This window comes from Polistes canadensis, unplaced genomic scaffold (genome assembly GCF_001313835.1).
Source record: "Polistes canadensis isolate GaletaPanama2010 unplaced genomic scaffold, ASM131383v1 scaffold_386, whole genome shotgun sequence".
Taxonomy (NCBI): Eukaryota; Metazoa; Arthropoda; class Insecta; order Hymenoptera; family Vespidae; genus Polistes; species Polistes canadensis.
The window spans coordinates 17,964-33,046 of NW_014569933.1; the positions used below are offsets into that span (position 1 = coordinate 17,964).

Genomic DNA, 15,083 nt, shown 5'->3' on the forward strand with positions numbered 1-15,083 from the left:
TTATCGCAATGATAATAAATATAACCCAAAGTTAATATATATATATATATATATATATATTTCAGAAATATAAAAAAAATTTGTAGAAAAATAAATAAAAAAGAAAAAAAAATATACAAAATAATTCGTTCAATGTTCATGCGCAAGCGTCCATTGTACTTTAAAGTCAATCCCTATGGTAGCGCTTTAGCGTCAAAAAAGTGAATTAAACTCAATGTCATTTCCCATTCCATTGTCGCAATGCGGATTACGAGTTCTTTTCCTATCTTGTGAAGCTTGTCCCCACGAAGATCTATGGTGGTGTGTTCAGTTTTGACCTTCCTTCATTTCCTTTGCGAGTACATAATGGCTAACACGAAAGAACGTACCTTTATCATGATTAAACCCGACGGAGTCCAACGTGGACTCGTCGGGAAAATCATTCAACGTTTCGAGGAAAAGGGCTTCAAATTAGTTGCCCTTAACATGGTTTGGGTAAGTTTAATTGCATTTGTGTGGTACCTTTAATTATATCGAAAGCGCAGACTCCGTTATCATGTCCTCCTCCACGTGGACACCCGGCTATTTTACACGATGAATTCTTTTCTATTATCTAGATTTATCTATTAGAAATAATTAATATTTTCTTCGTAACAAGAAAGAATAATTAATAATAGAGATATTTTTATATTTTTTGGGGTGGGACGGGGATATTAAAATCAAACCAAAAGTTGATCTACCCTTGTCAATGTCATTGTTCTCAATTGCATGATTGAAGTAACAATACGGTGTCAATACTTGCCAACTTTTGATATATCTTATGAATTCAAATATATCATATAAGTTAGATAATTGATTAGATGATTATTTATTTTTTTTTTCTTTCCTTTTATAATTAACAGCCTACCGAAGAACTATTACAAAAGCATTATGCTGATTTATCCGCTAAACCATTCTTCCCTGGTCTTGTTAAATATATGAGCTCTGGACCAGTTGTACCTATGGTAAATAATTCATATTAAATTTATTAATAATATAATATATCATTGTGAGATATAATATTTAAATTTTTGATAAATATTACTTTTTAAGGTATGGGAAGGTTTAAATGCTGTCAAAACTGGACGAGTAATGCTCGGAGAAACAGATCCTAAGAATTCTGCACCGGGCACTATTCGTGGCGACTTTTGTCTTCAGGTTGGTCGTAATATAATTCATGGTTCTGATTCGGTTGAATCTGCGGAAAAAGAAATCAAATTGTGGTTCGGAGAAAAGGAAAAATCTAGCCTAACAGATTGGGCATCGTGGGCTGAAAAATGGATTTATGAATAAACAGCCAGAAGGTAATAATATTTTAACAAAAGGGAATCAATTTTTCTGAATTAATATATATATATATATAATTAATATAGCATGTTTTGAACGCTTTGAAGTTACTTGACTCATAACTGTGTGTTTTATTAAGAAAACAATTGTATATAAATAATTGGAACAGTCTTTGCAAGACACATTCAATAATAAAGATAATAATCTTGCATGGCGTTGATATAAAAGTATGTTATAGAACTTTTACAGTCATTTTTTTGTTGATTCTTTTAAAAATATATACGGTAAATATGTTTATGTATTTATTTTGTTTCCCCTATTCTATCATAGGTAACATTTATTACACACTGCCGTTATTAAACAAGCAAACAAATTGTGTCCTGCAATTCCATAAAGAATCTTACAAGCCAGAACGAGAAAAAGGAGTCCTTCTTCTATCATTTATACAAGTACTTTTGATAGCACGAAAGAGACTCGTAAGGAATAATTATCTGATCTATAAATCATGTGTTTAATCATTGTTAATCATTGTTAATCAATGGGTAATAGAGGAATTTGTATTTTTAAAAATACAAATTTAGCCACGGAAAATAATTTTATATATCGACAATACTCTTTTTATATGTTTATATATGTATAATATGTATATACATATATAAATGTATGTATATTTATCGTATCGAAATAATAAAGAAAATATACAAACAGAAAAAGAATCTTTTTAACATTTCATTGTAGAAAACAATTGTGCGTGTGCGTTTAATAATATTAAATAAATTTTTTCTTTTTTTTTTATTATTATCGATATATTATAACAAAATATTATTTTTAATCGTTAAAACACAATATCGTAAAATCAAATACAATTTGGTTGGTATACATTATAAGTAAAAAAAAGAAAAATGTATTTATTCATTTATATATATATATAAATATATATGAAATTCTATCAATGGAAATCCTATTCGTAATGAATTATATTTTCAAATTGTGTTGTTTCTAGATAAGATATTTTCCGAAAGGATATTTCTTACTTGGTCCGTTCGAAGACACAATGTTCTTCATAATTAATAAAGAAAAAAGATAAACGTATCGCTTTATTTAGCTTGAATTTGTTTTCCTTCAAGTCAACAACGTATTTAAATGCAATTATTTATCGATGAAGAGATAAAATCAAATACGTTCTCGATTAAAAAAAGAAAAAAAAAAACTGAATATGTTAATAAACAAAAGAATGAACGTAAAGTAGTATGCCATGTATTAGTGTAATGGCAAAGTGAATCAATTAGAAGATTCTCCGAGGAAAACTCCACAAGATGGACAATAATGTTTCTTCACTAAACAAGTATCCATACAATAAGGGACGCATACGCAGGGCCAGCATCTGAAATATGAAAAAAAAAAAATAGAAACAAATATTGTAGAATATTTTTCTAACACATAAGATATATATTATTTTATAAAACAAATTTTTGTAATAATAATTATAAAAAAGATTGAAATAATTTTACCCGACAAGGCATAGCAACAAAGCGAATAAATGCGTCTTTGTGTTGGATTCTGTGTCCACGCGAGTTGATATATTTTGTCTACAATGTGGACATGTCATTACTCTTGATTCTGACCCAAAAGCCTCACTTGTCACGATTATCACATCTGTAATATAAAAAATAATATAATTAGTGTTTTTAATTATTTATTTATATATATTGAATATTTAAAAAGAAAAATTATATGTACTTTGATGGGGTGGTGGTGGTGATGGTCCACCTGCGTAAGGAGGGGGTGGAGATGAACCACCTGGTGGAACAAAACCAGGTTGTGGTGGTCCACTTTTTTCCATATCGATTTAGTTTTTGTATCGATCAAGATCTGCAAGAAACAAAAAAAAAGAAAAAATTTTATATAAACGAAATTAGAAATGTCAGATAGATCTAATTGAACTTTGTTCGCGACATGTGGTGTTTTTTTTTGATTTTATTTCCACGATTTTTCATATCGATTTACACGCGAATGAGATATATAATAACGATATACGGTACTTAAGAAAATATATTAAATGTAATTCAATATAATTTATAGGAATATTGCGACGTTGCTTGTAAATAATTATTTAACGTTTTATTTTATATATCGTGTATTTTATAACGATAAAATATTTTTTATCCAGGATCAAGCATCTCGAATGTCTCTTGTTAAATTATTTTCCAATATATCACGTATGCGTTTATTCATCCTTGGAAAATAAGGAAATTAAATTTCCATTATATGATGATTAATCAATAATTGCATTTATTATTCTTTTCATTTTTTTTTTTTTTTTTTAAAATTACTTTAGTTAATTAAGTGACGTAATGTATTACGTATATTAAAAGAAAAATAATAATATCTTTCTATTGAGAGAGAGAAAGAGAGAGAGAGAGAGAGATAGAGATAGAAATGAAAAGAAAAAAATATTCTCGAATTAATCTTGAAATTTTTTTTCTCTCTTATCTCTAGTTTTTTTTTTTAATAATAATCGTGAGTTATACAACGATGATAAGTGATAAGATAAACAGCTTGTATACCATCATTGTCATCATTATCATCATCAATTTATTATCTTTATCTTCGATCGATTTTTCGCCACGATGAAAAATTAATAATTCTCGAAACGGCCACCAGAGGTCGAAAATTTCAAAAAAAAAATATATATATCGATTGTATTAGATATATTTTATTAATTAAATATTTACTATGATGTGTATTTTTAACGTTCTATTCGTAATATCTTCATTTTTATTTTCTTCACAAATGTATGATTGATCGAAAAATTGTGAAAAAATTTAACAGAAAAAAAACGATCTGTTTACTCGTATTTATCGGCAAACGGGCAACAACCAATGAACGTTTTAATTGAAGTCCCGCGCAAATTTAAATTGTGGAAAATTGATTTTTTGTTTGCAGTATAATAATAAAATTAAAGTACATTTCACATCGTGTGTGACTCATTTTTACATTAGTGTATATTTACCGTTGATAAAAACCCCGAGTTCGCGTGTACTTATCACGAATATCGTATTAAATTTTTTTTTTTTTCTTTGTATTTAGCGGTTAGAATATACATCCTCGAGTTTTCGTGTATGTATGGATGTATGTATCTAGTATCACATATCAATATTATTAAAACGATAATATCATCGAGCTGCGGCCTTCGAGTTTTTCATTCGATCGATCGAAATATTTAGTTGAAAGGTATAACGAACGAAAGAAAATATTTTGTACGATTTTGGAAAATTTTTTCTACGATTTTTTGAATCTCTTAGTTTGTTATAAAAATTAATACGATTTTCGTTAAATATTATTTCTAATTCATTTTATTCACACACACACAAAAATATATATATATATATATTTTTAACGTAAAATTGTCACGACATAAAAAAAAAATTAAAAACAAAATAAAGAAAGAAGTAAAACGTATTAAGAAAAAAATTCGAAATAATCTAAGATTCTAAATAATAAATTAATCATTCGCTGATATATCATTTTTTAATTTCAATCAATATTGATTATAATTTTTTTCTCTCGCGTTCAGAACACTAATGCATTATCTTCGAATGACGTTCGTTTGACATAATCATATGATTGTTTAATAGGAATCGAATACATTTTCTTCTAATGTATTTTTAAGAAATAATATATATGAGTCATAACCAAAGAAGGAAAAAACTTATCGATAACGCACCTCTCTTCCTTCTTATCGTTCGATGAATCTCGACTAATTTCACAATCATATTTCAAATTGCAAATGAATTATACGTTATAAAATATATTATATTAATATAAATATATAACTATACGTAATGTATTACAACACGATACATATATATATTATTAAATATCATACAACTATATTTTAATTATGTAACATTGAACCACAATGAAATATAAAACAAAAGATATTGAATGTTTTGGGTGTGTGAGGCTTTTTTTCAAGGAAAATTTTACGATCGGCTATGATCGGCTTATCTTCGTGAAAATTCGTATTATTTATAAATGGTTACGTTCATAAATACCTGTTGTACTTGATACCGATGTGAATATTTGGCAGTATACTCTATCTATTTTTATTTTTATTTCTTTATTTTATAGATCTTATATATATATATATATATATTCAATTATTTAAAATAAAAATCTTATTATTATTATATATATATATAATTAATTTTTTCTTAATTGTATAATTGAAACGTTTAAGAATTATTACGGTATCACTATTCGTTACTTTATAAAATTCACGGAACGATCTAACGAAACATCGATACTCCGTCACCTCTTAGTGTTAACTGAACTTCTACGTGATCATTTCACGGATATGTACCGAATGAAACAGGCCTGTAGTAGTTGGTAGTAAATGAGAAAGAGAGAGAGAGAGAGAGAGAGAGAGAGAGAGAGAGAGAGAGAATGGGTTTCTACGAAACGTCACTGATACGCCAAGAAGTTCTAAAAACATTTTCTTTATCGAAACACGCGTGAATATCGATCCAAGATCTTTTTATACCTGTTTGCTTGAACTTACGCACGTGTGTATGTTTTCCGTGCGCGAGCGCGTACACATACACGCATACACACATTTTAATAATAGATATTCATTTTCGTTGTTTGTTATTTAAAACATTTTTCTGTATTGTTTTGTAGAATAGAAAAAAAATAGTATCACCTGTATATTATATCTGTATAAATTTCATAATTTGTTAATATAATTTAATCGTTGGTAAATGTATTGTTTTATTTCATAATTAAAAATTAGTAACTATTAATTAGAAGAGTTACAATTATTAGAATATAATCATATAACAATACTATATACTTTGGTATTGCATATTTTAGTAAATATATATATGAATCATTAAATGCTCGGAAAGATTAGATGACGTTTCTATGAGATGCTTCCGCTTTGATAAATCTTTTTTTTTTTTTGTTTATTCTTTTTTTTATTTTTTTAGATAAACAAACCGCAAGTAATTTTTCTTTACTTTAGAATCTTTTATCTATATTATATGTGTTTTTTTTTTTTATTTAATGTTTTTTTTAATTTATATACTTAACACGGTTTTGTAATCATCTTTCCAAGATTCAAATGAAATTTAAAGAAATTGTTTGAATAATTTCTTATATAAATAACCATATAATATATAACATATAATATATATTTCTATGCAAACACAACAATAGAATGTGTTGAATGTGTTTTTAAACACCCGTCGAAATATTAAATTAGAATTTTGACTACGATTCGTAACGATATTACGTGACATTATTGTATTTTAATTTAAAAATAGAATGAAAAAGAATAATGTTATCTATATCTATATATATACACATGACTTTTAATTGGCAAGTATTATAAATACATCTTTTACAAAATGTCTTTATATCTTATTTCCTTTTATCGATATTAATCCCACGCACTTAAAAAAAAAAAAAAACACTCCTCCAATCAATCTTCTTAATTAAATATTTTTAGACTAAAAAAAAAAAAATGCAATTATTTTAAATATCTTTTATTAAAATGATGCGTGCGAATACTCAAATAATAATCTATATATTATAAAACACAATTTTGTTTGTTTTTTTTTTTTTTTTTTAATGTAATAATAATTTTGTATACAAATTATTTGTCATTTTTCAACATAAAGTAAGTAAACTTAATTTAAGGAGTTAATTAATCGAATAATTTTTTGTGACTCGTCATTTGTTTTTATTTCTTTCATTTAAAAAAAAAAATCTTATTTTAAGAGTATAATGAAAAATATTAGAAATAAAAATTAATTTATACATGCAATGGGGGGTTCTGAAAGAATTTCTAAACAATTATAAAAACAAATACGGATAGATTAGAATTTTTTCGAAATTTTTTTAGAGACTAATTTTCCCTGCCCTCCCCCCACTGTAATTTTAGGCTAGATTCGTGGACAAAAAAAATTAGAGTCTAAAGAAATGAATAGTTTAAAGTATTTAATTATTTTTCTATTGTGGATTATATCATTGGAAGGTTTCGCTTGAAGGATGTTCTTATCTTTTATTTCTTTTATCTTTTTTGTTTTTTTTTTCGTTTTTTTTTCTTTTTTATTGAAAAAAATTCGCATCAAGCACATTTTTACGTGTATTTTATGTATGTTTTTTACTATTACAAAATTCGAGATACAACTGTTGTAACACGTCGGTAATAATTATTATTACTTTTGTTTCTTTTTCTTTCATTATTGTACTACAAAAACCGAATACTCTTAGTATTCTAATATATACGAATCGTTAAATGTAAAAAAAAAAAAAAACAAAAAGAGTATTTCTGGTTTGTCGTAGGATCATTACATTAATGTTTCTAATTTTACATGATTTTACGATGATACAATTTTAATATGTTCTTTCTTGTCTATATATTATATATTTATTTGTATATATATATATATAGCCTATTAAATTCTTTGGCTAATACTTTAACAGTTCGAATAATAAACGCGCTATAAACGTAACGACTTAAAAATCTTATATTGGAAAACAATAACGTTTCAATTTATTTTTATTTACCCTTTTTAATTTTTTCCCAATTTTTTCTTTTATTTATAAATGTCCTGTCCTCCCAATCGAAATACTATCACATCCAATTCAAAAAACGAGCCTTTAATATTTTTTATTCAAATTTTTGGTCAAACCAATTATTTTATTCTCATATTTTAAGTAAATAATTATATATATATATACTATTATAGTAATAATATATTTAAATGCGTTCATTTAAATATATACTTAAATTAAGTTCACGTAGTATATTTGTGTAATCGTCAAATCATATATAATATATATATATATATATATTATTCATCAATCGTTTGTTAAATAATTATCTTACATCATAAATACCCTTTTTTTTCTTTTTTTTTTCTTTTCATTTATAATCTGGCAAACGAAGATAAAGCGTGATAAAAAAAAAAGAACATGATATTAATAATAATTATTTATTATTATTATTATAAAAATAATAAAAATAAAATAATAAACGTACTAGGAATGAACTAAAGTTTATCTTGCAATGTATTACATTGTCAGCATAATGTCTCTAACAACTTTGATATAAATCATGTGTGAAAATAATAAATATGAACGTATACCCAATGTATGTGAATAAATTATATTACAACATAAGATTAAATCACACGCGGGCGAATCCTTGCACATCTATACGTACGTACACATACTTTTTTTTTTTTATTATTCATACACATAACAAATATTTATATATGTATATATATATATATATATAACGATAAAAGTCTAATGCAATTCGATATGCACACAGTCGGCAGTATTGAATCAACGATTTCTCTTTTGCCTTGATTTAACAAAAAAAAAGAAAAAAGAATATATGTATGTATATATATATAGATATATAAATAAATATATAAATGTGTACATATTTATATTTATTTATTAATCAAGTTTTATGGAATGATTTATCCTAATAAATGGAACGTCAAATATAGCAAAATTACTTGATCTAACAAGTCCAAACAATACCAAAACAATAAATAAATAATAATAATAATAATAATAATAATAATAATCATACGAAGAGAAGAATAATAATAATACTTTATAACACAAAATAACGTATTTAGTATATCCTTAACAAACAAATAGAAAACCGTTTAGAAGAGAAAAAAAAGATTTTTGTTATTTTCAAATTTATATTAAACGTTTAAAAGGAAACGGGATATATTTGAAATAATCACATGTTAGATGAAATTGATTAAAAAAAGATCTTAAACGATCTTTACCAACATTCATACTTATATATTCTTCAACGTTATTGATGAATTGTGATCGTTCACGATGTACCACCACTACTACCACCACCACAACTACCACCACTATTGGACGCAGTTGATTGTTTCGATTTCAATTTGCGTCCTAGCAATCTGCGGAAGGAAGATGTCCACTTGGAACGGGTAAATCCTCCTCCTCCTCCCGACGTACCCTGATCATCCGGCTCGCTACTGCTGAAGGATTCGCTGATTTTTCTGCTCTTGCTACCGGTGCTACTGCTGGCACTGCTGCAACCATTTTCGAAACACCGTGATCTGCGGTCTCCGATTTCCGAGGAGAACCTAGAAACGGTCCGCTAGTTTTTTAACCATCTACTTTGTGTTTGTGTAGGTCTTCAATGAAATAATTATGATAGGAGAAGTATTGGGTTATATAATAAATACCCTGAATCCGAAGAAAATGCTCGATTATTGGGTGGTACATTTGAATTAGCTGATGACAATGACATCTCAGCAACTAGGGTACTTGGATAGGCCTCATCATCTGAAGCACTGTTACTACTGCTGTTACTTGTAGTACTACTACTGGTAGTCATTTCGGTACTACCATTGGTACTAACACCACCGCTACTATCAACACTTGAGTCATCGATGTAGGCAATTTCTCGTTCAGCCAAAGGTGAACTTGTTCGAGGTGTACGCGACGAACCACCACCAGTGCATGCTGAACCAGCAGTACACGTTGCACTTGGTCGTAACCAAGTACGCAAATCTTGTAAGGGCGCTTGAAGGCACTTGAAGAGATTACCACTGAAATAATAATCAATAAATATATTATCAAATAATAAGATATTTCATTTAGAATAAAAACAGTAACATATCAATTGTTAAATAAATCAAACTTACTCGTCCTGATAATCGTCTACCTCAGCGAACGTACGTTGAGCGTAAAGACAAATGGAACATCTTCTACGACGACGGCAAGATGTGGCATGAAGTGTTGCTGCTCTTAGATGTCTTGCAGCATGCCTCAACGTTATTGTTTCTCTCGTAAGCGCTGCTACTCCTTCCTCTCGTCGACGTCTTTCTATACCTAATTCGTCCTCGCCCAAACGTAACTTCTCTTTCAACGTTTTGTTCTATTAACAAACAAACAAAATTCATATTTCTTATTGGGTATCCTATAAAGTATACTTTTTATTTTTGAATATAATAACAATATTTTATTATATTTTACTTTAAAAATATAATAAAATTAATAAGTTAATATAATAAGTATAATATAATAAAAAATAATATTTTACTTTAAATATATAATAAAATTAATAAGTTAATATAATAAGTTTAATATAATAAGNTTAATATAATAAGTATAATATAATAAAAAATAATATTTTACTTTAAATATATAATAAAATTAATAAGTTAATATAATAAGTTTAATATAATAAGCATAATATAATAAAAAATATTTTATTATATTTTACTTATTTTTGAATATAATAAAAATATTTCATTATATTTTACTTTCCTACTGCATAAGCAGATTACGTTTTACTGATAAAATTTATCTCTATTTTTTGATATGTTAAAATGGTTCCTTTTTTTTTTGTATTGCTAATATACTTCTTTAACTCCTTGTCCTATCCGATAACTCCCGATTGCTCAATCAATAATAATAATTATTATTATAATAATTATAGGTAACTAAAGTAAGAAAATAACTGAATCACGAGTCAGGTTCGTCGCATATCTCTTTCGACTCAAATTTCTTACCATGAATCTTACTCATTGTTGTAGAACAAGGGGCTAAGTATAATAATAATTAACTCTTTGAGTGCTGAATACCGTATGAACAGAATACTATTTTTGATAATTGAATAACAGAAAAAACATAAAAAGAAGAATCTCAAGCACGAGGGAGGAAGACAAAATTGATAAACGCATATATGCGTCCATAGCACGTAAAAGGTTAACAGATTTCTACTATATCGACAGATTATATTCTTCAATTTATCACTTTTTCATTCTTGTGATTAATTTTGTAGAATATTTTTTGTTTTGAATGATCCGAAAAATAACAAGGAAAATATTGAAATACTAATTAACACTAAACCTACAGACATTTTATAGATATTTATTCCTACCGTAAACGGTCAAATAACTGCTTTAAAAAGAACATATATTTTTCTATAGAATTAGATTTTAGTCCCACACAATTGAGATAGTGAACAATATACCTTATTTCATTTAGAAATGAATAATGTACATTGTATGCGTTTCCAACGAAATTTTTAGAAATTACAGGTCATTTGACCGTACGTGGAAGTTTTGAATCATCTTCAATTGTTCTTACTTCTTTCTCTTCAGTTGGGCGCATATATGCGCCCATAGCACAGAAAGGGTTAACAGATTCCTACTATACCGACATATTATATTCTTCAGTTTCACTTTTTCATTCTTGTGTGATTAATTTCGTAGAATATTTGTTTTGTGAATGACACGAAAAATAATAAAAAAAAAAATATTGAAATACTAATTAGTTTTGAATCTTCCTATGAATTGTTCTTACTTCTTTCTCGAGTGCATCTCGTTCAGCTCGAATGACGGTGGCCTGTCTTATGACTTCCTGCCGTGCCCGTTCGAGTGATTGTCTGGTTGCTTCGTTTTGTGCAAGCTGAAGTTGCAATCTTTTTAAAGCAATTTCGCGCTGTTGATCCAAACGATCGCGAGCTGCTATATAGTTGTCACGCTCCACCTTCGCACGTTCGACTTCTTCCTCCAATCGAAGTGTTCGTTCCAGTTGTAAGAAGAGATCGTCCTCTTTACCTCTTAATTCGGATTCGCAATCCTCTAATCTCATCTCCAAAAAACGACGTGCCTTTTCCAATTTATCTCTTTCAGCCTATAAATAAACAAACAAACAAACAATTTCATTAAACGTTTCATTGATTTATTCTTAATAATAATCAATTTATTTTGTAGACTAATTTTAAACGGATACTTTGAAGACAACGATTATAAAAAGCATCATAGCTTTTGGAATTTGACTGATTTAAATCCTGAATAATATTTGTACTTGTTTAAATTGAATAATCCCTGCAGCTTTGAATGTTTTTAATAGCAATTTTATGAACAGAATAACTAACTTGGCTAGAAAGTAAAATACTATTAGAAACATACAATTTATTAGTTTCATGAAACGTTTCATTGATTTATTATTACTAATAATCAATTTATTTTTCATACAAATTAACGGATACTTATACCAACAATTATAAAAAGCATCATAGGTATTTGGAACTTGACTGATTTAAATCCTGAATAATATTTTTACTTGTTTAAATTATAACAGTAGAAAATTGAAATAAGTAAAATTGAATAAGGCTAAGGGTCACGTGGGGTAAAATCTGGTAGAAAGGCCTGAGTGGGAATCACTCCCACTACACGTTAATTGGTCTATAAATCACCCCAAAATTCAGTCTTAGCAAGAGTTCAGGACCATTTTTCAGTAAGTTAAGTTGTTCATCAGTAAATTCAATACTAAACTAGTTTTATCAATCTAACAGTAAAAGTCCAGTTCTGATTTCAGTTTGGAAATAATAAAGGATTTAATCAAATCATTTAAAGTCAACTACCAGTCCCCAAAGTGTTGCATAAGCCGTCAGGTATTGAATAAAATTTTGTAAATTGGAGTATCCATAATTTCTGTATCATTTAGAATTACTCGAACTTACATTCCAATAGTAACAAGTTCTTCCTTACTCAGAAAATAACTCGTTAGTTCGATAATCCAAATTATTGTCAATCAAATAATTTCGGTATTTGTCAAGCATTCTGAAAAGTAACTAATTGTAATCCTACAATAATCTGTAACAAACTTATATTCAATTGATTGATAAATAAGTCCGTATTTCTGCCATAAAATGATTGAGAAAGTGAATTGGAGCCTGTATCAAAATTTATTTAATTGTAAATAAGATCTGCCACACGTATTGGGCCTCCCTCGGTCCCATGTCAAATCTTAACATTAAGATTGACCAAAACAGTGGGAAAAGCATAGTTTTGGTCATAGTAAAGGGACGGGAATAACCGTCAATTGATTCAATAATCAATAAAATTACAAATTTCCATTCTTATAATACATTTCCCTGACCTCAACAGTGGAACATAATAATATATATATTTATATCAATATTTATTATATATTTAATTATATATTTTATATATTATCATATATATTTTATATTATTATTATATATATTTTATATTAAATCATATTTAAACAACTTGATAAAATATATTTTAAGTTGCTTAAATGATTTAATCTGTTTTTCTTAGGAGCCATTTTTATAAGACAATAAGAACCGCTATTCAAAGGAATATATACAGCTAAGTTAATCTTTCATTATACGAATAACCTTGTTTATCTGTAATTGACGGTCACAAGAGACCTACGCACGCATCTTTAAGATACTCTCTACAGTAATCGAGAATGGTACAGACGTATTTCCTTCTCTTCCTTTTCCCCCTTCATTCTTTCTTCATTTCTTTCTTTCTCGAGTTTGACGCAATCAATGTCTAGCTTTATGCAGTTGATTGTAGGTCAGTTAGGTGCATGCGCAAGCAGGCTAAGGTCGACGATCTTTATTGTTGCAACTAAAAGGGGATTGTTATAATTTACAAAATATTAAATAATTATGTAAATTAAAAAGAAAAAAAAAGAAAAAGAATAGAACAAGAAATTTTTTGGTATGAATTTGTAAATTAATTATTACATTATTAGTAGACAGCAATGATACTTAAATATAATTTAACAAAAGAAAACTCTGTTCTGAATTTGTAATTAAATTTAAATCAAATTTTAATTAATTATACGATTAAAAATTTTTTCTAATGGATTTAATTAAATGCAAGATACATTTATTAAATTATAACACCCTATATAAATTTAATTTTACGTTAAATCTATAAAAAAGAAAAAGAAAGAAAAAAAAGGTAAAATAATTATTTACAAAACTTGACGTTGATTTAAATAAAGAGTGAACATTTTATGCACCATCATCAAAGAGTCATTTTTTTCTTTTCTTTTTGTAAATCGGCTCTTCACCGTGTATAAAAATAATATTATAAAGAATATCTAATAGAATGCAACAAAATTTGATTATAAAATTAGAATAACTAAATAAATCAGTGAATAGTAAAAAAGAACAAGAAGAAGAAAAGCAACATTAGAGAATATTTAACAAAATGCAACAAAATTTGATTATAAAATAGGAATAACTAAAGAAATCAGTGAATAGTAAAAAAGAATAAGAAGAATAATAATAACATTAGAGAACATTTAACAAAATGCAACAAAATTTGATTATAAAATTGAAATAAGTAAAGAAATCAGTAAACAGTAAAAAAGAACAAGAAGAAAAGCAACATTAGAGAACATTTAACAAAATGGAACAAAATTTGATTATAAAATTAGAATAACTGGAGAAATCGGTGTAATAGAGAAGAAGAACAAGAAGAAGAAGAAAAAAAAGAAGAAGAAGAAGTTAGGAAAGCCAAAGAAAAGAGTTAAAATGATGGTGTCGAAGGAAGGGACGAACCAGTCTGGCAAGATGAAAAGTAGATTAAGGCGAGACCTCTCTTTCTCTTTCTCTCTTCATCTTTCTTATTTTCTTTTTCCCGTTCCTTCTTTCGTCTTATGTTTAGTTAGTGGACTGTAGAAAAGAGCATTCGTATGGCTTACACACCTCTTTTAGTTATATATCTTAAGGTTTGAGAATATAGGAAACACTTCTCATTGTAAACCCTGATACATACATAGGTATTATAATCTCTCATGAGAGAATATAAACCGTTACAAGGACACACCAATAAATAAAATCAAGAAAGAAAGAAAGAAAGAAGAATAATATATCTATTAATAACTAAGAACTTTCTTTTTGTATGTTAAAAAGGGCAATTCAT

General features: G+C 27.1%; 3 protein-coding genes across 3 annotated transcripts in view; 1 reads left to right on the forward strand and 2 right to left on the reverse strand.

The window, feature by feature from the left end:
- The first annotated feature begins 241 nt into the window (after positions 1-241).
- On the forward strand, positions 242-2,021 carry LOC106792177 (nucleoside diphosphate kinase). Its single transcript, XM_014758393.1, has 4 exons — positions 242-474; positions 882-983; positions 1,072-1,322; positions 1,636-2,021. Exons 1-3 carry the CDS (start codon positions 295-297, stop codon positions 1,309-1,311), a joined length of 522 nt encoding a protein of 173 aa, XP_014613879.1. The 5' UTR covers positions 242-294; the 3' UTR covers positions 1,312-1,322; positions 1,636-2,021.
- An 82-nt stretch (positions 2,022-2,103) lies between these two features.
- On the reverse strand, positions 2,104-5,469 carry LOC106792178 (lipopolysaccharide-induced tumor necrosis factor-alpha factor homolog). The gene is made up of 4 exons (XM_014758394.1): positions 5,364-5,469; positions 3,046-3,177; positions 2,817-2,961; positions 2,104-2,689 (listed from the first exon to the last, which is right to left on the reverse strand). The coding sequence occupies exons 2-4, from the start codon at positions 3,146-3,148 to the stop codon at positions 2,587-2,589; spliced, it is 351 nt and encodes a 116-aa protein (XP_014613880.1). The 5' UTR covers positions 3,149-3,177; positions 5,364-5,469; the 3' UTR covers positions 2,104-2,586.
- Positions 5,470-8,933: 3,464 nt separating this feature from the next.
- LOC106792176 overlaps positions 8,934-15,083 on the reverse strand; it is a gene marked incomplete at its 5' end in the record, with an annotated part of 20,810 nt that continues 14,660 nt past the window's right edge. Inside the window, 4 exon segments of the mRNA XM_014758392.1 lie at positions 8,934-9,458; positions 9,561-9,926; positions 10,023-10,255; positions 11,689-12,021. Of these exon segments, the coding sequence (XP_014613878.1) occupies positions 9,179-9,458; positions 9,561-9,926; positions 10,023-10,255; positions 11,689-12,021 (1,212 nt within the window). The 3' untranslated portion in view covers positions 8,934-9,178.